This window comes from Macaca fascicularis, chromosome 15 (assembly GCF_037993035.2).
Source record: "Macaca fascicularis isolate 582-1 chromosome 15, T2T-MFA8v1.1".
Classification (NCBI taxonomy): domain Eukaryota; kingdom Metazoa; phylum Chordata; class Mammalia; order Primates; family Cercopithecidae; genus Macaca; species Macaca fascicularis.
In genome coordinates, this window is record NC_088389.1 from 35,685,869 (window position 1) to 35,710,881 (window position 25,013).

Below are 25,013 nucleotides of genomic sequence, written 5' to 3' on the forward strand. Positions count from 1 at the left end.
ACCTTTAGAAAAAGAGTGAGGAAGAAGTCTCACAACAGAGAGCAATGGTACACTGTTTTTTTTGTTTTGTTTTGTTTTTTGAGATGGAGTCTCACTCTGTCCCCCAGGCTGGAGTGCAGTGGCGCGATCTCCAGCTCACTGTAAGCTCCTCCTTCCAGGTTCACGCCATTCTCCTGCCTCAGCCTCCTGAGTAGCTGGGACTACAGGCACCCGCCACCGTGCCCGGCTAATTTTTTGTATTTTTAGTAGAGATGGGGTTTCACCGTGGTCTCGATCTCCTGACCTCATGATCCGCCCGCCTCGGCCTCCCAAAGTGCTGGGATTACAGGCGTGAGCCACCGCGCCCGGCTTAAGTTTTTGGTTTTTTTTAGGTACAGAACACTATGTATAGTACAATCCCATATCATTAGAAGAAAAATGAAGGAGATACCAGACATATGCTTGACTTTGCATTGGAAAAAAATCTAGAAAATCAAGGTACTAAAAGTGGTTCCCGAAGGAGAAAAGGATGGAGACATTTTCTCTTTTTTTTTTTTTTGAGACGGAGCCTCGCTCAGTCGCCCAGGTTGGAGTGCAAAGGCACGATCTCAGCTCACTGCAACCTCCACCTCCCAGGTTCAAGTGATTTGCCTCAGCCTCCTGAGTAGCTGGGATTACAGGCGCGCCCTACCACGCCCAGCTAATTTTTGTATTTTTAGTAGACATGCAGATTCATCGTGTTGGTCAGGCTGGTCTCGAACTTTTGACCTTGTGATCTGCCTGCCTCAGCCTCCCAAAGTCCTTGGATTACAGGTGTGAGTCACCGTGCTTAGCCTCATTTAAATATTTTATGTAATTTTATTTAAAATAAAACCAACAGAGACACTGATGAAGGAACTGGAAGACAATCAAGGAAAGACGTAACCTTGGTGAGGAATGAGTCAATCATATGTAGTTTTGTTTCCTGGGTGAATTCATAGTTTCCCTATAGCATTTATTTAAAGCCAGGCATGAACTCAGCAATCTCAAACCAAAGAACCACTATTCTACTTAGTGTGGTTTTCCCATAGATATTTGGTAAAACAATGAGTAAGGGAGTGTATTCTTATTTGTTTATTTGTTTAGGGGCATAATGATGATGTGAATAAGGTGGAGGCAGAAACTTGGCCTGAACAAAATGAACCCCTGATCAAAACTTTTCAGGGCCCCTGATTAAAGAGTGAAAAGATGGATATTCCAGATAAATCTTCTATCAGGAGACAGGAACAGTAAGAAAGGCAGTAACAAAGACCCCAATTCTAATCCTACTTCTGCCACCTACTAGCTATCTGATATTGGGCATCAACTTCTGTGAGCTTCAGGACTCTCATCAGTCAAATGAGCCTAAAATAGTCTCTTCACCACATAATGTTATAAGAATTTGGGGAGAAATTGTGACGTGTTCAGCTCAGCACTTCTAGGCATTATACCTCTAGTTTAGGTGGTTGATAAATTGTACCTAAAATGTAATTGCCTGAATTGGAAAAATAGAAGAAACTATTTCAGTATATCTCCATTAACAGGAATGTTTCAAAAAAAACCAATCCAGTTGACTAACTTATCTACATAAAAATCACTGCCAGAGAAGCAAACAAAAGCTATCCACATTGTCAGTGGGAAAAGATATAATCCAGAGCCCCTAAGACTCAATGGTTCTTTACCTGAGGAGATAGCTATGATAAAAAAAAAAAAAAAAAAAAAAAAAAAAAAAAAAAAAACCTCACATACAGCCATGTAGAGCTGAGTCTCAGAGGCTGTAAAAAGAGGACTTGGTGATAAGGACCACTCAGGCTCCAAGCCTGACTGTTACTGATTTAGGACTTATCTTCTACCTACTTCCCCAAAAGATCAGAGGCAGATTATAGTTAAGAGTCACATACTCAGTAGACTCATTTAAATAAGAATATGAGAATCAGAGGAATGTAATGAGGGTGAGGTAATAGGTGAGATCTGTTTCCATTGAAAATAAAATTTAGTTCTGGGTATCCAGAGTTAAGTCAAAAAAGCAAACCTACAGACTATCATTAGGCAGTGGAAGAATCAGGATCAATCAGAGGAGGCAAATTTTCCTAGAACTAAACTCAAACTTTCATCATCAGAAACTGATCTTAGAGGCTGGGCACGGTGGCTCACACCTGTAATCCCAGCACTTTGGGTGGCCAAAGTGGGTGGGTCACTTGAGGTCAGAAGTTCAAGACCAGCCTGGCTAACATGGTGAAACCCCGTTTCTACTAAAAATATAAAAATTAGCCAGGCATGGTGGCGGGCGCCTGTAATTGCAGCTACTTGGGAGGCTGAGGCAGGAGAAATGCTTGAACCCAGCAGGCAGAGGCTGCAGTGAGCCAGGATCGCACCACTACACTCCAGCCTGGGCGACAGAGTGAGACTCCATCTCAAAAAAAAAAGAAAAAAGAAACTGATCCTAAGAATGTATGCTTCCTATTTCCCCTACCCATCAAAGTTCCAACTTAAGATTTGATGTGTTGTTTTCCTCCTCACAGCTTTGTCAATTACCAGCTGTATGACCCAGAACCAATGCCTCACCTCTCTGAATCTCATTTTCTTCATCCCTAAAAAGGAAAGATGCTCCTATTTGTGAAAGGGGATGATGGAAATAGCATATTTGCTAGCATTAATTGAGTGCTTACTAAGCATCAAAAGCTTCATGTACATTATCTCACTGAGATGTCTCATTTCACAGACAAGCTGCCCGAGATTCAGAGAGGCAGAGACAGGTGCCACTGTCACACAGCCAAAGAGCAGGAAGTGCTGGAACTCAATTTCATGCTTATGTGACACCAATGCAAAATTTAAACGCAAAATTTAACCATTAAACTTTTCTGCTTTCCCGAATATGTAAGGCACCTAACCATTCCTGGCACATAGTAGGTGCTCAACCTATTAGTTCCCTTCCTCCCTCCTTCCTTTTCTCCTAAAATTATATAACATGTAGAAAATTAAAAGTTTACTGAAGTATGTTTATATAGTTTAAGGAAATCATACCACTTAATTTATTTTCTCTATTAACCTCACCACATCTCTGCTTATCATTATGCACTAACCTATTTTACAAATAAGGAACTAGAAGGCAGCAAACAGCTAGGGCAATGTGCCCAGAGTCATATGGAAGTCACTGCTAAAACCAAATAAAAACCTTGATCCTCTTACTTATAAATCAACCTTTATCCTCTCACATGACACAGCCTCCATAATAAAGAACAGATCATTCATTTTTTTTATCTGGAAAACTACCAAACGTTATAATTCAGTAAGGGGCCTCATGACCCCACTACCTTGTCAAAGGGAAGAAAGTATATAAAAAATGAGGTTTGCAGGAGCAGACGGTTTTGGTCCATCAACTTTCTCTTGGATTACACCCATTAACCAAAATAAAATAATGTAAAAAAAAATGTAACAGATCCTCATATCTTTGGAAATTCGAGTTAAACTCACTGATCTTTCAAACTTACATACAATGCACCAACAGTGATCACTTACTCCTGTGGGGCTGCAGAAATGCATGTTGTCAACCAGATCTTTGAAAGAAAAATGTGATACACAACTGGGTCACCTTAAGAAGAATCTAAATCAGCAATGAGCATTTAGTAGCACAAATTCATAGCCCCATAGAATTTTGGAGCTTCAGAAAGGACCTGGCAGGCCACTAAGAATAATCCCTTCATCTGATATGTGAGGAAACCAAGGCTCAGGGCAGTTAAGTGGCTGTCCGAGGTTTCACAAACAGGACAGCAAAAACTAGAAAATAAACCCACTGAGTACTACCTATTACCCTTGTAAATCTTGCTTCTAATGTCCATGCGTACCTTTAGCACTTTCCAGAATTACGCATCTACACAGAAAATACAGGAGAAAGTTAACAGAAAAACTCAGGCTTCAAATCCTGACTGCCATTTACTTGTCAGGTGATCTCAGGCAAGTCCCTTAATTTCTCTGAACTTCACGTTTTTCATCTATAAATGTGGGTCCTAGTAATTTCCACAAGCTTGATGCAATACAAACAAGAGACCTGGCACACAGCCTGTGAGCTCCATGAAGGCATACATCACGTCTATACATCCCCAGCACAGAGCCTGGCACATATACATTCTCGGAACATTCACTGAGCAAATCAATGAACTTGCCAAACAAACTCGAACTATCTGGTTCAAGCAGGAAGACTTGAACCCAGGTCCATCTGCTTCTTAAACATTAAGTTATATTGTTCCCAATTCACATGATTTCAAAGCAGAGTGTTAATTCAGCCTCACAGAGTACTGAGAGCACACCAGAACAAGACAGCTATTTTCTGGCCATGAGGCAGGAAAAAGTTCAGTGTGGGAAGTTTCTGAACTCCCCATGTTGGGATTGATTCTTGTTGTTTGAATGGGTATAGGTACATCATGAGGCTTTGGAATCATCTAAAACTGGGTTTGGGTCCAAGCTGCGGCATAAGTTGTGTGGCTTCCACACAAGCTGTGTGGCCTCAAAGGTATGACTTTACCTCTCCGAGCCTAAACTTCCATGCCTAGGAAAAAACCTACTTTACAGGGATTAAAGACAAATGAGGCAATATACGTAAAGGAATACAGGATAATGCGTGGCACAAAAAGACACTCAACTAGTGTTCAACTCCATTTCCCTTTTAGTTATCTGGAAGCTTCATTCATTAGGTCTTTGTTCAAATGTCCCTTTCTTCATGACCCTCCCTATCCATAATAAAAGCCCCAAATCTCTCTATCCCCTTACTTTGCTTTTTTTACTTCATTGTCCTTACTATCACTTGACATTCCATTACGTACTTATTTACTGTGCCTATGCAACTATTAGGGAAGCCCGAGGAAGAGAGGGACTTTTTGTTGTTTCTTTTGTTTACTGCTATATTCCAACAGCTAAGAAAGTATCTGGTATGCCATTAGTGCTTAATAAATACTTGCTGAAAGACTGAACAAGTTAATTCAACACTTATTTGGGCCTTGTTATATATGAGGCACTGTGTAGGAATAGGGATTTAAATATTTTGCTATGGAATCTGAGAAGATGTGTCTCACTTGGACTGCTGCAGGAGCCTCCTGACTGTTTTCCTTGTGTCCACTTTGTCCCCCTACAGTCCATTTGTTAAATCAGCAGCCAGAGAGACCCTCACATAGTCAACATCAGATCAGGTCACTCCCCTGCTTAAATCCCTCCACTGACTTCGCATCACAATGAGAATAAAGCCCAAACACTCACCAGGACTTACAAAGACTAAACCATCAGCCTCTAGTGACTAGTCCAACCTCCTCTCCTACCACCCTCTCCCTGCATTTCGCACACACTGACTTTTTTCTTTCTCAAAAAGGCCAAGGTCTTGTATTTTCTCTTCTTTTTTTAATTTAAAAATGAACATTTTATTTTTATTCACCTAAAACTTTTAAATTCTAAAAAAATTAGCCGGGTGTGGTGGCGGGCGCCTGTAGTACCAGCTACTCAGGAGGCTGAGGCAGGAGAATGGTGTGAATCTGGGAGGTGGAGCTTGCAGTAAGCCAAGATCACGCCACTGCACTCCAGCCTGGGTGACAGAGTGAGACTCCGTCTCAAAAAAAAAAAAACTTTAAGTTCTATATATTTATATAACTAACAATATTCTGTTCTCATGCCTAAAATTCTTCAACTAGCAAGGACTAATGTAAAAAAAATAGCTCTTCAAAGAATATAAGTTAGAGACTACCAGTGTCAAGGTCTTTGCAGACTTGCAGCCTTTGTGCTTGCTGTTCACTCTGCCCAAAATGCTCTCCCCTAGGCTGGTTCTTTCTCATCATTTAGCTCTCAGCAAAAATGTTACCTCTATAAACAGTCTTCTCAGGCTAAAGGTGCCCCTGCCACCATCATCCTTACCAAGTCACTCCCTATTGGCTCCCACTGCCTTTTCTTGCCTCATGGCATGTCATTATCTGGAATGACTTTATTTATTTGTCCTACCTTCCCAACCAGAATGTAAAGTATGTAAGGACAACAAATTCTCAAGCTTACTGTTGCAAACCTCACATCTAGTACATAAGAGACACTCAATAAGTATTTCTGAATTAGTAAAGTGATCTCAAAAGATGTTTGCCAGGGTGAAAGGTGCAGGCAAGGTATGTTATTGGCCTAATGGTATAGTAGGGTGTTTGCTGGTTTCCTTCCAAGGACAACCACTCCATTTCATTAAAATATATGAATTTCAGCCAAACTTACTGGGGAATGGGCACCCGAATTAGCATCCCTTCCACTTCTGGGTTCAGATTCATTCCACTTTCTCTTATAGCCTTGATAGCTGCAGCTGTACACTGAAAACCAGATCAAAAGGTAAACAGAATTAGTAAATAATTATTACCAGATGCAAGCCCTCTGTCGATAACTGGCAACCCATCTTGGCAGAACATGGAAACATTTAGTTCTGTTACCAGCAAGATCAGGAAGTTACATTGGTGTAGAGTGCTTTGATCAAGCTGAATAGCAAACTATGTCCACTCCTGGTACCACTGTACTGCAGGAGGAACAAAAAGAAAGAAGAAAAAATAAAAAGAAAACAGCTCTGCTTCTTTGAAAAGATTTCAATGGTTTGAGGCAACACAGATCAAAACCACAATAAATCCTCAAGGGAGGGGGGCTGGTCTCTGCAAAGATTGGTGTAAAGACAGATGAAAGATTTCATACGTAAAAAAATCCAGTTGACATTTTACACTCAAAATATACCAGTGCCGATTTGGAATGAGTAAATAAATTTAACTCATTCACATCTGCACTCACACCAAACTCACTCATATTTTGGAATGCAAAATGAATCTCTGCTGGTATATGGTCCCGCAAAGGTAGTGTGGTATACTAGCTTAAAGCATGGGCTTTGGAGTCAGAAAGATCTCAGTTCAAATCCCAATGCTGGTAACCATGTGACCCTGGGCACATGGTTAACCTCTCTGTACCTATATTTTGTCATCTGAGACCATGTAGCACCTAAACCTCAGAGAGGTAGTGAAATAACATGAGCGATGCATCTTGCTCTGTGCCTGGCACATAGTAATACTCAGGCAAGAGCAGTTATATAAACATATTATATACATTTATTATACAAAGGTAAGAATGCATAAAACCCCCAAACAAGGTGGAGTTGATGTCCTCATGTAGCTGAGATACTGCTATCCTGCCCAACATCCTTCAGGGGCTTCTCTGAAAGTTTGCTCACTAATGGGCCAACTGGCACACTGGCACACTCATTTCCCAAAGTGCCTCACCTCACACTCAAGCAACATTATAACTACACCTGGTATGTAATCCTAAAGAATAACAAGAAAGCAGTGTGTAAGAGAGATCCTTTCATTGGCATGACAATGTGGAATTCATGAAAATAAAGCCTCTGATATTTTCAAAAGAATTTTAGGCTTGACCAGAGCCAATCCACATCACTTGGATTCAAAGGCCAATTCCTGCACTTGAGCTCCTCCTAGACTTTCTAATTTAAATGAATGGGGGTTGATACACACCTATTTTACTTTTCTAGGTTCTCTGCCCATAAAACTCATTCATTTCATTTTTATATAACCTTATTGCTACAGCTACCTGAGGTATTACTATAAGGTCACAAAGACAAACCAGAACTTCCACATACACATGCAGAATCCTCTTGGGAGGCTGTACACAGAATGTAACATATTGTGGCCACTACCTAAAATAGTACAATCTTTTTTTTTTTTTTTTCTGAGACGGAGTCTCGCTTTGTTGCCCAGGCTGGAGTGCAGTGGCGCGATCTCGGCTCACTGCAAGCTCCACCTCCCAGGTTCACGCCATTCTCCTGCCTCAGCCCCCGAGTAGCTGGGACTACAGGCGCACACCACCACACCCGGCTAAATTTTTCTATTTTTAGTAGAGACGGGGTTTCACCGTGTTAGCCAGGATGGTCTCGATCTCCTGACCTCGTGATCCACCCGCCTTGGCCTCCCAAAGTGCCGGGATTACAGGCGTGAGCCACCGCGCCCGGCAGTACATTCTTAAAATAGTACCTCTGGCCACAGATTATCAGAGCTGGAAGGGATCTCTGACGTAACCAAGTCTCTTCATTATGTGAACAGGAACTTGTAGAATAGGGTCATACCCCCAAGAGTAGACATGGTCTTCCCTGACAGCCCAAGAGAGATGGTTTGAGGACCCCCATCCATCAAACTTCCAGTTACTGGCAGACTTAAGAGGAGATTGAATAGGGATTTAATCCAATGATGCTGCTCTGCCTTTACTTTTTTCTAGATCCCAAGTTCAACGCATTCAATAATTATAACATTAAGGATGTGATTTTTCTTCTCTTTTTTTTCTTTTTTTTTTTTTTGAGACAGGGTCTCACACTGGAACTCAGGCTGGAGTGCAGTGGCATAATCACGGCTCACTGCAGCCTTGACCTCCCAGGCTCAGGTGACCCTCCACCTCAGCCTCCCAAGTAGCTGCGGGAGGGAAAAAAGAAAGAAGAGCTGGGACTACAGGTCCACACCACCACACCTGGCTAGTTTTTGTATTTTTTATAGAGATGGGGTCTCACCATGTTGCCCAAGCTGGTCTCAAACTCCTGGGCTCAAGCGATCTGCCCACCTCAGCCTCCCAGAGTGCTGGCATTATAAGCATGACCCACCATGCCTGGCCTGATTTTTTCTTAAACAGCCAAATTTAATTTGGAATTACGTTTACGGTATAAAGGTTATAATCAAGGTAATAAAAGAGCTGAATAAAGAAATAAAATTAATTTTTCTCTGCAAAATAAATGCCATCTTCCTTAAAAAAGAAAAAACAAAAAAAACCACACAGTCTAAAGCTAACAATAAAGAGAGAATCTCCACTATGAAGGGGTAATCCAATCTCAAGTCTTTCAATCCTCTACTATAGCTTCTCATGAATGACTGATAATCATTACTGTAATACCCCATCACCACTACCTGCCTTGCACAAGCTGACCCAAGTATTTCCATACAACCTTCCCCTATAGGCACGAGGGCACCGACTACTGACACCAAGCTGGGCAGGAATTATGCCTCAATATTTACATCTTCCCAGTAAAAGTTAGAGTGCCAGGTACATGGTAAGTGCTCAGTAAAAGCTTGTTGATTGAATATATTAGTGATTTGGTTCAGATCTATTAGAAAAACTCATTTCCTTTACCTCATCTATATAACGGCTCAAAATCTTATTTTATACTTCAACTTTTCTGTGTCTTTTCATATTCAGAAAAATCGTGATTCAAAGTTTTATTTTACAAAGAAAACTACTGAATTCTACATATTTTTTCCTTTGACATGGTACGACACAGAACCTCAGGGAATTAGTCATGTTCTCCTATGACATCTGAAAAACTCTTTAGTTCAGACTAAGAGGCATACGTTCCTATAGACTTTCCATCTCTTATGTGTCATCCCTTCAAGGAAAGGATGCTCCACAGTATCACAGGGCAAACAGGTTGCTCTCAAATGATGGCATAACTAACTGGTTGTGGCTGCTTGCAGTAGTGTATTGAGAAAGATCACAAATCTCATCTGGGGTCAGGCAGAGAAGAGTGATGTGATCAATCAGTAGTGTCTGCCTTTGTTATTCTAAGCTAATCTGTGCTAAGTAACAACAACAACAACAACAAAATAGGACTTTTGTAGACAGGTGAACAAGTCCTTAAGAATTTGGATTCAAGTCAACTCTGCTAGTGCCGTATCAATTACTGACCTTCCATTTTCTTCATATCCCAATGTAAAGTCAAGTCTAAGAAAGTAGAAACATAGTCTGTCTTAATAATCAGTGAATTCCCAGCACCTCAAATAGAAACCAATCACTTGTAAGGACTCAAAAAATATGTGCTGAATTAATGAATGAATGGTGAAAGGAGCATAGGCTTTTTCATGTCCAACAGAGATATGTTCAAATCCTGGCTCTGTCACAACAGTGTGAATCTAGTGGAGATATTTTACTTCTTTGAGTCTCAGTTTCCTCATCGATAAAATGAATAAATAATGCCTAATTTTACAGAGTACCTGTACTGATCATATGGAACAAAATATGAGAAAGAGACTAGTGACAAAGGAGACAATCAATACACATTCATTTTCTTCCTTCCACAAGAGCAATAATGGAGCCTGCAGAGTTGTGTGTGGTTTTTTTTAATTTTTAATTTTTTTCATTTGCCTTGTTTTATTCAAATCATGCTGTGGTTTTTATTCCCTTCTTTTCTTTCCCATCATTAACTCTAGCTGCAGGCAAGTTTATGGAAGGCAGCAACTATGTGTATCATTTATCAAGCAGGACACATGTTAAACAAATGCAACACAGTTTTCTGTCTTTAATGCATTCAAAACAATTATGCATGTAAATCTGCATCGTGTCACTACAGCGTGACACGGAAATGCTCGGGTTTGGAAAGAAAGCCAACTGTATGTGAAACAGAAAGAAATTACATAAACACTTAGAGGATTAGCTCAGCATTTTAAAGCCATGAACCTGGGTACTCTATGGTCAGCTTCTAAGCTGGAGGAAGGAAATTTTTAGTTAGAGCTATTTGTTTAGTATGTACAACAGATGAGATAAAGGAATTCAAAAGACAATGTAACTCACACTTCCTCATTCTGTCCCTGTAAATGAACCTCTCTACTGATATACTTGTAAGGATTTTTCCAAAACCCATGGAATTCTAACTTGAACAAATGGCAAAGATGTCTTGAGTTGAAAAATGAAGATATACTCCAACTTCCTAAGGAAAAATTAAGCTGTTAACATCTCCTCCTGCTTCGTAAGATGCTCTCTGGTGGCCAATCAGGTGCTTCTTCTGTGAATGCCATTTTCTATTTAATAAAAGAAGTGGCTGGCTCTGAAAAAGCAATCTGCCTGATGAGGTCTTCAAGCTGTGTAATTAGGAGGCTATTCCCTAAATTGGCCCGCAGTGCCTATGGGATTAGATGAACAAGGAGGAGAGGCCTCAGTGGTTCAGAGGGGGCCAGAAAGAGAAAGAGTTGACAGCTCCCTTTTCATCAATTTCTCTGTTCCTCAGTAACACCAGGAATGAGTCCCTCCCTTTTATCAACCTAATAACAGGTATTCATCCATTCAAGGAAAATTTACCAAATGATTCCATGTGCCAGGCACTGTGCTTGGTGTTGGACACATGAGCAAATTAGACATTCCTACATTCCAAGTTTACACTCTAGTAAAAGTGAGATGACAAATAAATGCGTACACAAATGTATACTAGTAATAAGTACAATAAAGAAAAAGAATTGTGCTGTATAGGAGAACCTAGTGTGGAGGAATAATTCCAATTGGAGAGGTCAGGAAAGGCTTCTCTAAGAAGTGACATTTAAGCCATGATCCAAAATATAAGTAGCAATTAGTCATGCAACAGCGTTCCATGCAATGGGAACAGGATATGCAAAGGCTCTAAGGATGTAAAGGGTTTGGTGTGTTTGAGGAACTGAAAGACCAGTGTGGCTAAAGCACTGCACAAGGATGACAGTGGCACAAGACTGGCAAAACTGAAAAGACAGAGGCCAGATCAAGCAAAGCCATCTAGACCACAGTGAGGATTCTGGACTTTTTCTTAAAGATTGCTGGGAGCCACCAATAAATGCAAAGCATGGGAATGACAAATGACAAAATCTTTTATATGTACATATTTTTACTTATTTATTTAATATACAAGATCTTGCTCTGTCACCCAGGCTGCAGTGCAGTGGCATGATCATAGCTCACTGCAGCCTCAAGCTCCTGGACTCAAGTGATCCCCCCACTGCAGCCTCCTGAGTAGCTAGGACTACAGGCCAACCCACCTCACTAATTTTTTTATTTTTGAAATTTTTGTAGAGCCAGGGTTTCACTATGTTGCCCAGGCTGGTCTTGAACTCCTGGCTTCAAGTGATCCTCTAACCTTAGCCTTCCGAAGTGCTGGGATTACAGGTGTGAGCCACCATGCCTGGCACAATATATATTTTTCAAAAACTCATTCTGGTTGTAGTATTGGAGAATGGAGTAGGGGAGTGGTAACAGCATCCTCACAGGTGTGCCTGGCCCATTAGCTATCAGAGCCCCTTGATTTGAAACTGTGTGTTCACAGTAAGGGCGTTCCCTGTCTCCTACCTCTAGCCTAGTTTGTCAAATCCAACAGGTCCAACGTTGGTCTATGACTTTGGAATACAACTACTGAAACAGACAATAAGAACAGGAGGATTCCTTCACCTCATATTAGCAGATGAGGAAATGGAGGCCCAGAGAGTGAAGCAACTTGCCCAAGGTCAAACAGCCAGTTGGTGGTAGAGATGGTACCCGATTCCAGGTACTCTAGGACTCCTAATCCAGGCCAATTCCTAGTGGACCAATAACAAAAAGGCCAATTACCTTCCTCAACTATACTTAAAATCATAAAGCCTCAACAATGCAATGACCTAATACAACCCACCTTCCAGTTATGGAAGCAGAGTGTTCCATGCAATATTCTGCAATGGTCAGTCTAGTATAAAAGGACTTCCTGGAGGGTCTACTCCAAATACTAATGCAGAAGTCACAAATTGGTGGCCCTCAGGCCACATTTGGCCCATTAAAATATGGTTTTATTTGCCTCATAGTCTTAAAAAAAAATGGAATTAGTCATCAATATTTAAAGAATAAAGATGTGACATTAAAATGTGTGTTACTAGCTTCTTCTAGAAACAAAAATCGTAGTATCAGGTAACACTGATTACCAGGCCTACATTCTGCCTGGCAATGATCAGCAGGAGCTGGGCAGAGGCATTCCACTCAGACAAGGCACAGGCTCTCCAGGTCACCAGAACCTTTCCACGCTGGCCAAACACCAATCACTGCATCTCCAGTATTGTTTTTCTTAGATGGGACCCGTTTGGGTATTCAAACAACTTACCTAGCCTCTGTAGCATTTATGTTTAACAGAAAAGGAATCTGGCAACGGGAAAAGAGCTTTGCCTTATCCTTAAGTTCTCTTTATTATGTCTTCTCTCTTGTTTCATTCTAAGCTGAAGGAACACTTACTTCCTCCTGATATGACCCAGTCTCCTCCATTCCAAAAGAGACCATGGAGAGAGATTTTAGCAAGGCCACCTTACCTCTGGGAAGCTGGCCATATTCACCAAAATCAGCTGTGGCGACTTCATGGAGATCTGGCCAATCTGGTTTAAAGCAAGTTTCCCATCAGCAGTTACCACAGCAATCTTGTCAAGGGATCCTAGAAGAAAAATTATACAGTTTTAGAATTCCAAAGAACCTTAGTAGCCCCAAATCTAAGTCTCTATCTAATTCAGATTCAGGCTGGATGCAGTGGCTCATGCCTATTATCCCAGAGCTTTGGGTGGGTGAAGTGGGAGGAATGCTTGAGGGCAGTAGTTTGAGACCAACCTGGGCAAAACAGCAAGACCACATCTCTACAAAAATATTTTTTTAATTAGCAGGCATGGTGGCGTGTGCCTGGAAGACGAGCTACTCAGCAATGAGGCTGAGGTGGGAGGACTACTTGAACCCAAGAGGTAGAGGTTACAGTGAGCTGTACTGGCTACAGCACTCTACCGTGAGCAACAGAGTGAGATCTTGTCTCAAAACAATAATAATAATTCAGATTCAACAAACATTTAGGGATTCTTACCATTGTGACAAGAGTGTACAAGGGGCTTTCACAGGAACAGCAGTATTCTGTGATAGAAAAAGCTTGAAATGTTGACAGAACTAGGTTGGAATTCCTCACCAGCAACTAGGGTGGCCAACCATCCTGTTTGCCTGGAGCTGAAGAATTTTCTGTGACAGGGCTTTTTGAACTAAAACTGGAAACAGCTGATCACCCTCACAAGCAACTCTGCCATTTACTTGCTATGAAACCTCAGGTGAGTTACTTATCTTCTCTGTGCCTTGGTTTCCAACTCAGTCAAAAAATAACTACCTTAGAGGATTCGAGTGAGGACTGCAGCTAAAGAAGTCTAACTAAATATAAACAATGGAGTATACAATAAACACCAAAAAATATGCATTAAAGTTGGTACCTCTTATTATCCCTTTTAGTCCTTACAACGACCCTGTAACACTGCATTATTACCCCCACTTTACAGATAAGAAAATAAGACTTGGGAAGAATAAACAGGCCAAGATCACAGGCGTGACAAAAGGAAAAACAAGCGCCAAGACCCAAACTCAGGTATGCTTAATTCTGATTTCAATCAAGGCTCTTTCCCTTACAAATGGAACTCAAACCCGGCTGTACATCAGAATCACCAGGGAGCTTTGAAAATTAGATTCCTGGGCCCCACCCCAAAGAGATCCTGATTCTGTAGAGGCTTCAGAGCCTGTGATTTGGGGAAGCCTGTAATTTTTTTTTTAGGTTCACCACATGATTCTGACACAGCCAGATTTGGAACCATTTGCTTATACGACCCTTCACTGTGGTACTTAGATCCCCTTTAGAAACTAGCTCATTAAACAAAACAACAACAACAACAAAACTATTAACATTTTCCTGTTATTCTGGATATAATCTTTGTCTGCATCTAAATTCTGGAAAACCCTGGAAAAATTTTCAAAAATGGCAAGAAGGCAAGCAATAAAGCTACAGTTACAGATGGAAAAGAGGCATTATTCAAACTCCCTTATTTCCTATGCAAATGAGAACTAGAAGAAAAACCTTACCATTCACAGTAGGAACCACTCAAGGATGGCTCATTCTGAGACACAAAGAGAAAAGTGGGGAAAAGGAGTCTTATAAACAAATTGGAGTTGTCCTGGCAATATGTTGTTAGAATAATGCAGTACCATACTGTGGCCCAAAGATCTGATTTGAGATACTCAACCAGATTCAATGTCATCATGAGACAGAAGGTTGCTGACACCAGTGGCTTCAACCTGGAAAAGTCCAGGAGGTATAATGGTAAAAGTCTTTGTTACTCTGAAGACCAATGACCTGAGTTCAAATACCAACTCTGCCACTTTCTGACTGTGTGACCATGGGTAGATTCCTTCAGGCTTCTTGGCCTCTGTTTCCTGATTTCTAAATGGGACATAAAAACTGTACTTATATCTCGCCGGGCACAGTGACTAACGCCTATAATCCCAGCACTTTGGGAGGCTGAGGTGGGCGGATCACGAGGTCAGGAGTTTGAGACCAGCCTGGCCAACTCAGTGAAACCCCGTCTCTACTAAAAATACAAAAAATTAGCTGGGCATGGTGGCAGGCGCCTGAAATCCCAGCTAGTTGGGAGGATGAGGCAGGAGAATCACTTGAACCCGGGAGAAGAAGGTTGCAGTGAGCAGAGATCACGCCATTGCACTCCAGCCCAGGAGACAGTACAAGACTCTGATTCAAAAAAAAAAAAAAACTGTACTTACATTTCATAGGGTTTTTATGAAGATTAAATGACAGAACGTAGGAAAAGCACTTAAACTGTGTCCCAGTAAATGCTATTATTACTTCTTGACATTCTGTGTTTTAATTTCTCTAATATACTCTAATATTCTCTAATTAAACTCTGTTCTGAATTGCTTCAGGACCCTTGCATATATTTTTCCTTCTACTGCAAACACTCTTCTCTGTTCAGATAAATTCTGCTCGTTCCTTAACAGACAGATACAGTGGCATCCAATCTCAGCAATCTTGTCTCACCTCCTAGGCTGGATTACAAACCCCTTTTATAAGCCCCCAGCATCTGAGCACATTTCCATAATAATGACAATTCTCTATATTTACTGAAAACTTCCTATGAGCAAGACATCATGATAAATGCTTTCTATAATGTATTTGCTGTTAATATCATATTAACTCTATGAGATAGTTATTATTTCTATCTTACAGACAAGAAAACTTGAGGCATACAGAGTAACTTGCCCAAGATGACAACAGCTCTTAATGGAGCCTGAATTCAAACCGGGGTCTGACCAACTCCAAAGTCATTTGGTCTTCACCACTCAGCTTTGCTGTATGGTTTTATACATACTGGTTTACTTGTTTGACCCTTCACATCAGGTTCTAGGCTCCTGGAAGGTGGGGACAATATATTTTCTCTCTGTATCAACAGCACATATTAATCAGCACAGAAAACGTGTTCAATAATGCTTTGATGATAAATGAATGTATGCATGGATGGATGAAAGGGAAGAGGACAACAATGAATAAACAAATAAACCTGTATCTAGACAACTGTTAAAAGGTGTCAGTTATCTGAGAGATAGAAATTGCTGTGAGAAAGAGGAAAATGTAGGGGGGTACCCGTTGGTTCAAACAGTAATGAAAGATAAAATGGAAGAATCTGGCAAAAGAGACTAGCTAAATTTAGTCTGTTTCATCCAGTCTCTTCATGGCCCAAAGTTCTATATAGAACATTATACAAACATAATCCTGAAGAGAAAGGAAAGAGGAAATACCAACAGGAGGCCTTTTGAAATGGATCTTAATTCAGTCTTCCTGATTTGCCGTAAGATCCTTTGCCACAGAAGTCCCCACACAGACTTTTCAGAATGCAATTGTGGTGGTTACCATTCCTAAATCCATATCGACATAATGCATCAAATCCTTTTCCCTCAATCTGTCCCCAGCGAGAATCTCCCTCAGCCTCATTCCTGCCCCTCATTTTCTCAGAGGTTAACATTTAACAAATTACACTCCCAACCTCTTTCCAGGCCCATCATCTTTTTAAGTTCAACAAGAGTGGAGCTTGCTGGCTAATTTTAAGTATCACATTTCTCCCTGAGCTCCTCTCAAACCGCTCTCTGGTTTCGGCTGCAGAATGTTAACAGGCCAGAAAGCACAGGGGAGACAGAGCACTTTATCAGTTTCATACCTAAAATAATAAGCAAGTTTAAAATAAACAGTTGAGAGAGATTGAATGGCACGCTCTACTGTCAGCAAAGGCAGAAATGCCCCAGCCCAAAGGTTGACAAATGACGGGAATGGTCTTCTAGTTTCACACTGGATCTCATCTCTGAACTCGGTATGTTTCTGATAGTGTTTATAAGTGGAGCTGTATTTTTCACTTGGTTTTCTTAAGAGCGAACTATTTCTAGTTTTCTTATGAACTACCCTAATCAAGACGTGAGTACAAGCAGCCCAAGCTCCCACAGGTACCTTCAGAGGGGGGTCCCAGGTTTGACTTTAGGATGATGACAATTTGCAAAAGGCTAATTTAACAGCAATTGGATTTTTCCTGCCTGCTTGAACCATCAGCTGACAACTCACTTCTCCATCACATCTGCAAACAGTTCGCCTAGACAGTTCTGACATTTCCCACTTAGAAAAGCCCCTTTCAGGAAGTTATTAACCCAAACGGAATATTCCTGGTCAAGCTCAGGGGTACAGAAATGCCTCACGTGGGCAGGTCTGTATCCATTTGGTTCCCAGTAAGGGATAAGAACTGCCAAACAGGACAAATTGGAAAAATCGGACCAAAAACGTCAGTTACTATGATACTACCTAGATGTGTTTATAGTACATTCCAAATAAAAATCTCATTTTTTTGAGAGTATAATTCCATGATAGCAAAGACAATACCTATTTTTGTTCACTACTATGCACTAGCACAATGCCTAGTTCCACAGTAGACAAAAATTTGCTGCATGGATAAATAAACGTAGTGTTAACTACGCACCAGGCACTGTGCTAGAACCATAATATATGTTACCTCATTTATTTTAACTCTCACCCCAAAGCTGTAAGTTAAGAATCAAACAAGAAAACAGAGGACCAGGAAACTAAAGTAACTGCCCATGGCCACCAGTTAGTAAGTGGTAAAGCTGGGACTAAAACTCAACTCTGCCAAACTCATGCTCTTTCCATTACATCCCTCCCCAGAACACTGGTTCAATCACTAACCTGGTGAGGTCCTTATATTGAGAGTCTTATTGAAATTATCCTTGAGTGCTTCTATCACAGACTTCATTTCTTCATTCACCTCTTCCAAGTTGATTATATCCTCAACCAAGGCAGCATTAATATTCACTCTGGTTTGGGAGTGTCCTTTCCCTTTGGCTAAAAAGTGAACATTCAGTGAATAAAACAACAGCAGCATAAACAGAGCCAATAAGCAATTGGTGAAGAAGTGCCTCCTATGTACAGGGAAAAATGTCAAGTGTTAGAAAATTATAAAACATTATCACTCCACTAAAAAAGAGCCTATATTAACTGAGTGTCAACTGTGCTAAACACCTTCTCAGATATTAGTGAGGAGACAGACTTTATAATCAGACACCCCAGGTTAAAAGTCTGGTTATAATGCATTATGACCTTGGGCAAGTTACCCTTCTGAGTATCAAGTTCCCTACCTATAAAAGAATAATAACATCTATATTGCAAGGTTGCTACAAGGATACAAATTAAGTCATTCAAACTCCTAAAAGAACACTATTCACATGGCAGGGAATCCATAACTAAATTAATCTCTTACTTTTCAGAAAAGTAAACAGAAGATGAGAAAACCAAAGCTACTTGCCTAATGTCACAGGTCATGAAATGGAAAAGTCAAGATCTGGTTCCAGATCTGCCTAATTTTAAACCCATGAACTTTCTACTAGCCCATCTCCACAAAATCTAATTAGAGAGGCAGGAAATACATTAATTCATTAAAAAATGAACACTAAGACAAGAATACGCACATATCTGATGGCTGGTACAGAGTACAGACAAAAGGAACAACAGTAGTTTACAGACATTAAACACTACCAATGGTAGAGACAATGGCTTATATTTTAGAAAATCAACAGCATTGGGAGCTGAATATAATTTCGTTTTATGTCTAAATCATCATGGTGATTTTTCATATACATTCTATGTGTATACATAGGTAATTTCTGTGAATGATGCAAATATTCTCGCATTTCTTTTATAGGGGATGGGGAAGGAGAAAAATAAAATTTTAAATAATATTTACAGTTTATTCATTAAACATTCAACAAACATTTATTGAGATTCATTCAATAAATTCTGTTGAACATCTACAGTGAGCTCAATCCTGCACTATTTGTGTAGCATATTATAACTTGCAATGCAATTTCAAGTACATTCTCCTCTTTGCTATCCAAGATTGCTCTCTGAGGTAGGAAGAATAGAGATTAGTATTGCCCTCATTGCACAGATGAGAAATCTGAGGCACAAGTCATTTGAATGTTTTGCCCAAAGTAAACAACTGGTAAGCAACAGAGTGATTTTTTAAAACATTTACTTGCCCATGTTACCATTATGATTTGAAACCAATGGCTTAGGTTTTTTGTTTTTTTTTTTTTCAGAACTGATAGAAGATGTGGGGCTTGGCACGGTGGCTCACGCCTATAATCCAGCACTTTGCGGGGCCGAGGCGGGCGGATCACGAGGTCAGGAGTTCAAGACAAGCCTGACCAATATAGTGAAACCCCATCTTTACTAAAAATACAAAAATTAGCCGGGCGTGGTGGCATGTGCCTGTAATCCCAGCTACTCAGGAGGCTGAGGCAGGAGAATCGCTTGAACTTGGGAGGTAGAGGTTGCAGTGAGCCGAGATCGCACCACTGTACTTCGGCCTGGGCGGCAGATTAAAAACAAAAACAAAAAAAAAAAGATGTGGATCTTCGGATTGAGAAACACAAGTTTCAAATGGGACAATAAAAGTAAATTCACACCTAGACATGTTGTGACTGCAGAAAACAAAGGACAAAGAGATCTTTATAAAAGCCCAAGAGAAAAGACAAATTATCCATGAAGGATTAAAATTTAGAATACTTTCCAAGAGCAACAACAGAAGCCAGAAACAATGGAAATAATATCTTCAACTTTAAAGTCTTTTTTTTTTTTTTTTTTTGAGACGGAGTCGGGCTCTGTGCCCCAGGCTGGAGCGCAATGGCGCAATCTCGGCTCACTGCAAGCTCCGCCTCCTGGGTTCACGTCATTCTCCCCCCCCCAGCTTCCGGAGTAGGTGGGACTACAGGCGATGGCCACCACACCCGGCTAATTTTTTAGTAGAGAAGGAGTTTCACTGTGTTAGCCAGGATAGTCTCCATCTCCTGACCTCGTGATCCGCCCGCCTAGGCCTCCCAAAGTCCTGTGATTGTAGGTGTGAGCCACCACGCCCAGCCAACTTTAAACTTTTAGAACCAAATATGTACATTAAAAATTTAAATATATGTCTGTCAATATTGGAATGAATAGTAATATTTATGAATGAAATACTATGCAACCATGAGAAAGAATGAACTACACACAAAAATTTAAATGAGTCTCACAAATCTGATGTTGAACACAGAGGCCAGACACAAGAATACAAAACTGTACAGTACAAAGGCCAGATATGAGAATATAAACTGAACAGTAAAAAAACAGAGAAAACTAATTCATGCTACTAGAAGTCAGAATAACAGTTATCTGCAAAGGGTCGAGGGTAGTACTTACTAGAAAGAAGCACAAAGGGGACTTCTGACATGCTAGGAATGTTCTGTTTTTTGATCTGGGATGCTGATACATAAGTAATTTCAGCTTGTGAAATTTATGATAGCTGCACTTTCCTAGAGTGCTTTTTTATTTCCATAAAAAGGTTAAAGAAATCAGTTGGCCGGGCACGGTGGCTCAAGCCTGTAATCCCAGCATTTTGGGAGGCCGAGATGGGCGGATCACGAGGTCAGGAGATCGAGACCAGCCTGGCTAACACGGTGAAACCCCGTCCCTACTAAAAATACAAAAAACTAGCCGGGCGAGGTGGCGGGCGCCTGTAGTCCCAGCTACTCAGGAGGCTGAGGCAGGAGAATGGTGTAAACCTGGGAGGCAGAGCTTGTAGTGAGCTGAGATCCGGCCACTGCACTCCAGCCTGGGTGACAGAGCGAGACTCTGTCTCAAAAAAAAAAAAAAAAAAAAAAGAAATCAGTTAAGGGTACCCATCAAAACAAGAATTAAAAGTATATCTTCCAAATCAGCAGAATTTTAAAAAGAGAGAGAGAGGAATAGAGAAATTTAATCTAATAGGAAAAGAAGAAAAAATGATTTAAAAAGGTGTATTTCAAAATAGCTAAAAGAACTTAAATGTTCCCAATACATAAAAATGATAAAAGCCTGAGATGCTGGATACCCCATATACGCTAACTTAATCATTTATGCATGTAACAAAATATCACATATACCCCATAAGTATATACAAATACGTATCAATAAAAAATTGTTTAAATATGCATTTAAAAAAAAAAGAAAAAAAAGGAAAAAACATATAAGGAAAGTACAAAATAAGGCCGGGCATGGTGGCTCATGCCTGTAATCCTAGCACTTTGGGAGGCCAAGGTGGGAGGATCACCTGAGGCCAGGAGTTCGAGATCAGCCTAGCCAACAAGGTGAAACACCATCTCTACTAAAAATACAAAAAATTAGCTGGGCATGGTGGCACATGCCTGTAGTCTCAGCTACTTGGGAGGCTGAGGCACAAGCATCACCTGCAACTGAGAGGCAGAGGTTGCGGTGGGCCGAGACTGCACCACTGCATTCCAGCCTGGGCGACAGAGTGAGACTGTCTCAAAAAATAAGAAAGTACAAAATAAAATAACACAAATATGCAGTGACGACAATAAATATAAATGGATCAAAATGACCAGTTAAAAGTGAGAGATCAGTAAGATTTTAAAAAATCTAGTTGAATATAACACGACAGTTTTAAAAAATTATATAAGATCACAGAAAGTTTGATGGATAGGGATGGAAAAATTCTAAGCCTGGCAAACATTAAGCAAAAGAAGGCTGGTGTAGCCACATTATCATCAAACAAAAAAGATTTTAAGACAAAATTCACTACTGGAAATCATGAGGACAACTTCAAAATGATAACAGAAAAAATTCACCCCAAAGATATATAACATATCTAAGATTAAATATATCAATTAGATAGCCTCAAAATTAATAGAATTAAAAGAAGAAACTGGCTGGGTGCAGTAGCTTACACTTGTAATCCCAGCACTTTGTGGGGCTGAGGTGGGCAGATTGCTTGATCCCAGCAGTTCAAGACCAGGCTGGGAAACATTGCAAAATCCAGTCCCTACAAAAAATACCAAAATTGCCCAGGCATGGCAGTGTGTGCCTGTAGTCCCAGCTACTTGGGAGGCTGAGGTGGGAGAATCAGTTGAGCCCAGAAGATTGAGGTTGCAGTGGGCTGTGATTATACCACTGCACTCCAGCCTGGGCAAGACCCTGTCTCAAAATAAAAAACAACAAAAAAGGAGAAAATGATCAATCTACAAGCATACCAGGAGAGTTCAATATACCTTCCTTGATTACTGATAATTGAGCAAATAAAAAAACAGAAAAGTTGATCAACAAAATTAGTCAATTTGATCTAATACAATACACCCAACAATAAGAGAATATACAGTATTCTCAAGCACACTTGGACCTTCTATGAAACAACCATGTTTTACACACAAATCAAATCTCAACAAAGACAAAATAATCTATATCATATAGAATATGTTCTCTCAACAGAGTAGAATTAAGCTAACCCCAAAACAACCATTTGTTTGAACAATTTTAAACACTTCTTAATAAACACTCATGGACTATACAGAAATGCATAATGGAAATGTTTAAATATTGAGAAATGACCATAATAAAAATAATGAATATCAAAAACTCAAGTCAGGCACGATGGCTGACACCTGTGATCCCAGCACTCCGGAAGGCCAAGGCGAGAGGATCACTTGAGCCCAGGAGTTCAAGGTTACAGTGAGCTATGACTGTGCCACTGCACTCCAGCCTAGGCAACAAAGCAAGATCTTGTCTCTAAAATAAATAAGTAAATAACATCATAGGAAGCATTTAAAGTTGTATTTAGACAGAAACTTCTAACCTTAACACTTTAAAAACAAAACAAAACAAAACAGGCTGGGCGTGGTGATTCATGCCTATAATTAAAGCACTTTGGGAGCCAAAGCAAGCGGATCACCCAAGGTCAAAAGTTTGAGACCAGCCTGGCCAACATGGTGAAACCCCATCTCTACTAAAAAAAAGAAAATTTCAAAAATTAGCTGGGCGTGGTGGCGGGTGCCTATAGTCCCAGCTACTCGGAAGGCTGACGCAGGAGAATCGCTTGAACCCAGGAGGACGAGGCTGCAGTGAGCCAAGATCATGCCATTGCACTCCAGCCTGGGTGACAGAGGGAGACTGCAACTCAAAAAACAATAAAAAATAAAAATAAAGAAGAAAGTATTATTCACAGTGGTAAGATATGAAAACAACCAAAGTGTCTGTGGATAGAGAAATAATGTGGGTGCATGTATGTGGGGGTGTGTGTGTATAAAGTGGCATATTATTCAACCTTAAAAAAGGAGACCTTGCCATTTGCCATAGATGAACCCGGAGGACATTACACTAAGCAAAATAAGCCACACACAGAAAAATACTGCATGATTATACTTGTATGCGGAATCTCGGGGTGGGGGTTTGCTTGTTTGTTTTTCAGACAGGGCCTCACCCAGAATGGAGTGCAGTAGTGGGATCTCAGCTCACTACAGGCCTCAACCTCCCTGGGCTCAGGTGATTCTCTCACTTCAGCATCCTGAATAGCTGGGACTACAGGCGCATGCCACCATGCCTGGCTAATTTTTGTATTTTTTTTCTTTTGTAGAGAAGAGGTTTCACCACATTGCCCAGACTGGTCTCGAACTCCTGGGCTTAAGTGACCCGCCCGCCTCAGCCTCCCAAAGTGCTGGAATTATGAGCGTGAGCGACCATGCCTAACCACAGGTGGAATCTACAAAAAAGCTGAATACACACAGAGAATAAAATAATACTTACCAGGGATTGGCAGGGTGGGGTGGTGGTGGTGGTGAGCAAATGGAGAGATATAAGTCAAAGGATACAAAGTAGTAGATATGTAGGATGAACAAGTCTGGAGATCTAATGTACAGTATGAGGACTATAGTTAGAAATATTGTATTATACTCTGGAGTTTTTGCTAAGACAGATTTTATGTGCTTTTGCAAAGAAAAAAGGGGGTAACTATGTAAGATAATGGGTATGTTAACTTGCATGTAAGTAACCATATCACTGTATGTATATGAAAGCATTGTGTTTATAATAGAATTTTTCAAAGAAAAAAAGAAAACAGGAAAGGCCAAAAATTAATGAACTAATTGTCCAACTCAGAGGATGGAAAGAGAACAAGTACATAGGAGAAAGTAAATAACAAAGAACGGAAATCATAAAATCGCAAAAAAGAGAGATCAAAAAATTAAAGACTCTTAAAATGTTTATAACTACTGTCAAGAACAATTAAGAAGAAAGTAGATGCAGATAAATAATATTAAGAAAGAAAAAATGGACATGATTATAAAAACAGTATAAATCTTAATGAGAAAAATCTAAGTAGTCTCATAATCATTAAAGAAACCAATTCTAGGATTTAAAGTCTACCTACACACACACACACACACACAAACGCACGCACACACACACAAATACCAGATCCATATTACTTTACAGGCAAGTTCTATCAAACACACAAGGAACTGATAATCCTGGTTTTTTACAGACCATCCCATTAGGAAAAAGAGATGCATTCCCCAACTTATACTATGAGGCTCAGATATTCTTAATACAAAAGCCAGAGAAGGATAATACTAGAAAACTATGCTCATGAAAACTAGAAAGTTACATTACGGCTAATGTCACATACCAATATAATCTAAAAAAATCCTAAATTAATACTAGCAAGCCAAATCCAACAATGTATAACACAGATTATGTATCAAGAACAAGTAGGGCTCATACCAAGAATGCAAAAGTGGTTTAACATCATAAAAACCTACTGATATTGAGTCACATTAATAGATTAACAGAGAAAAATATGATTATCTCAGTAAATGCAGTAAGAACATTTGATTAAAGTTTAATATCCATATGAAACAAACTCCTAGCAAAATAGGGATAAAAGATATTTGCTTAAAAGAGAATACCAACAGCAAAGCAAACATAATGTTTTTCTGTTTAAAAATTTTCTAATTTTTGTGGGTACATAGTATACATATTTATGGGTTACATGAGATACTTT

General features: G+C 40.1%; 1 protein-coding gene across 14 annotated transcripts in view; it reads right to left on the reverse strand.

The window, feature by feature from the left end:
• MRRF (mitochondrial ribosome recycling factor) overlaps positions 1 to 25,013 on the reverse strand; it is a 64,651-nt gene that overhangs the window by 25,860 nt on the left and 13,778 nt on the right. For 6 of the 14 annotated variants that reach the window (XR_012424408.1, XM_045373789.2, XM_045373787.2 and 3 more), the window contains 3 exons: positions 17,840 to 17,995; positions 13,104 to 13,222; positions 6,232 to 6,323 (listed from right to left, as the gene is read on the reverse strand). Coding sequence is in view for 8 of the 14 variants with exons in the window: in XM_045373787.2 (XP_045229722.2) it covers positions 6,232 to 6,323; positions 13,104 to 13,222; positions 17,840 to 17,995 (367 nt within the window). In the remaining 6 variants the exon portion in view is untranslated. Of the gene's footprint in view, positions 1 to 6,231; positions 6,324 to 12,222; positions 12,351 to 13,103; positions 13,223 to 17,839; positions 17,996 to 25,013 lie in introns of all 14 variants that reach the window. The other 8 variants (XR_012424411.1, XR_012424409.1, XR_012424410.1 and 5 more) reach the window with 4 other exon arrangements.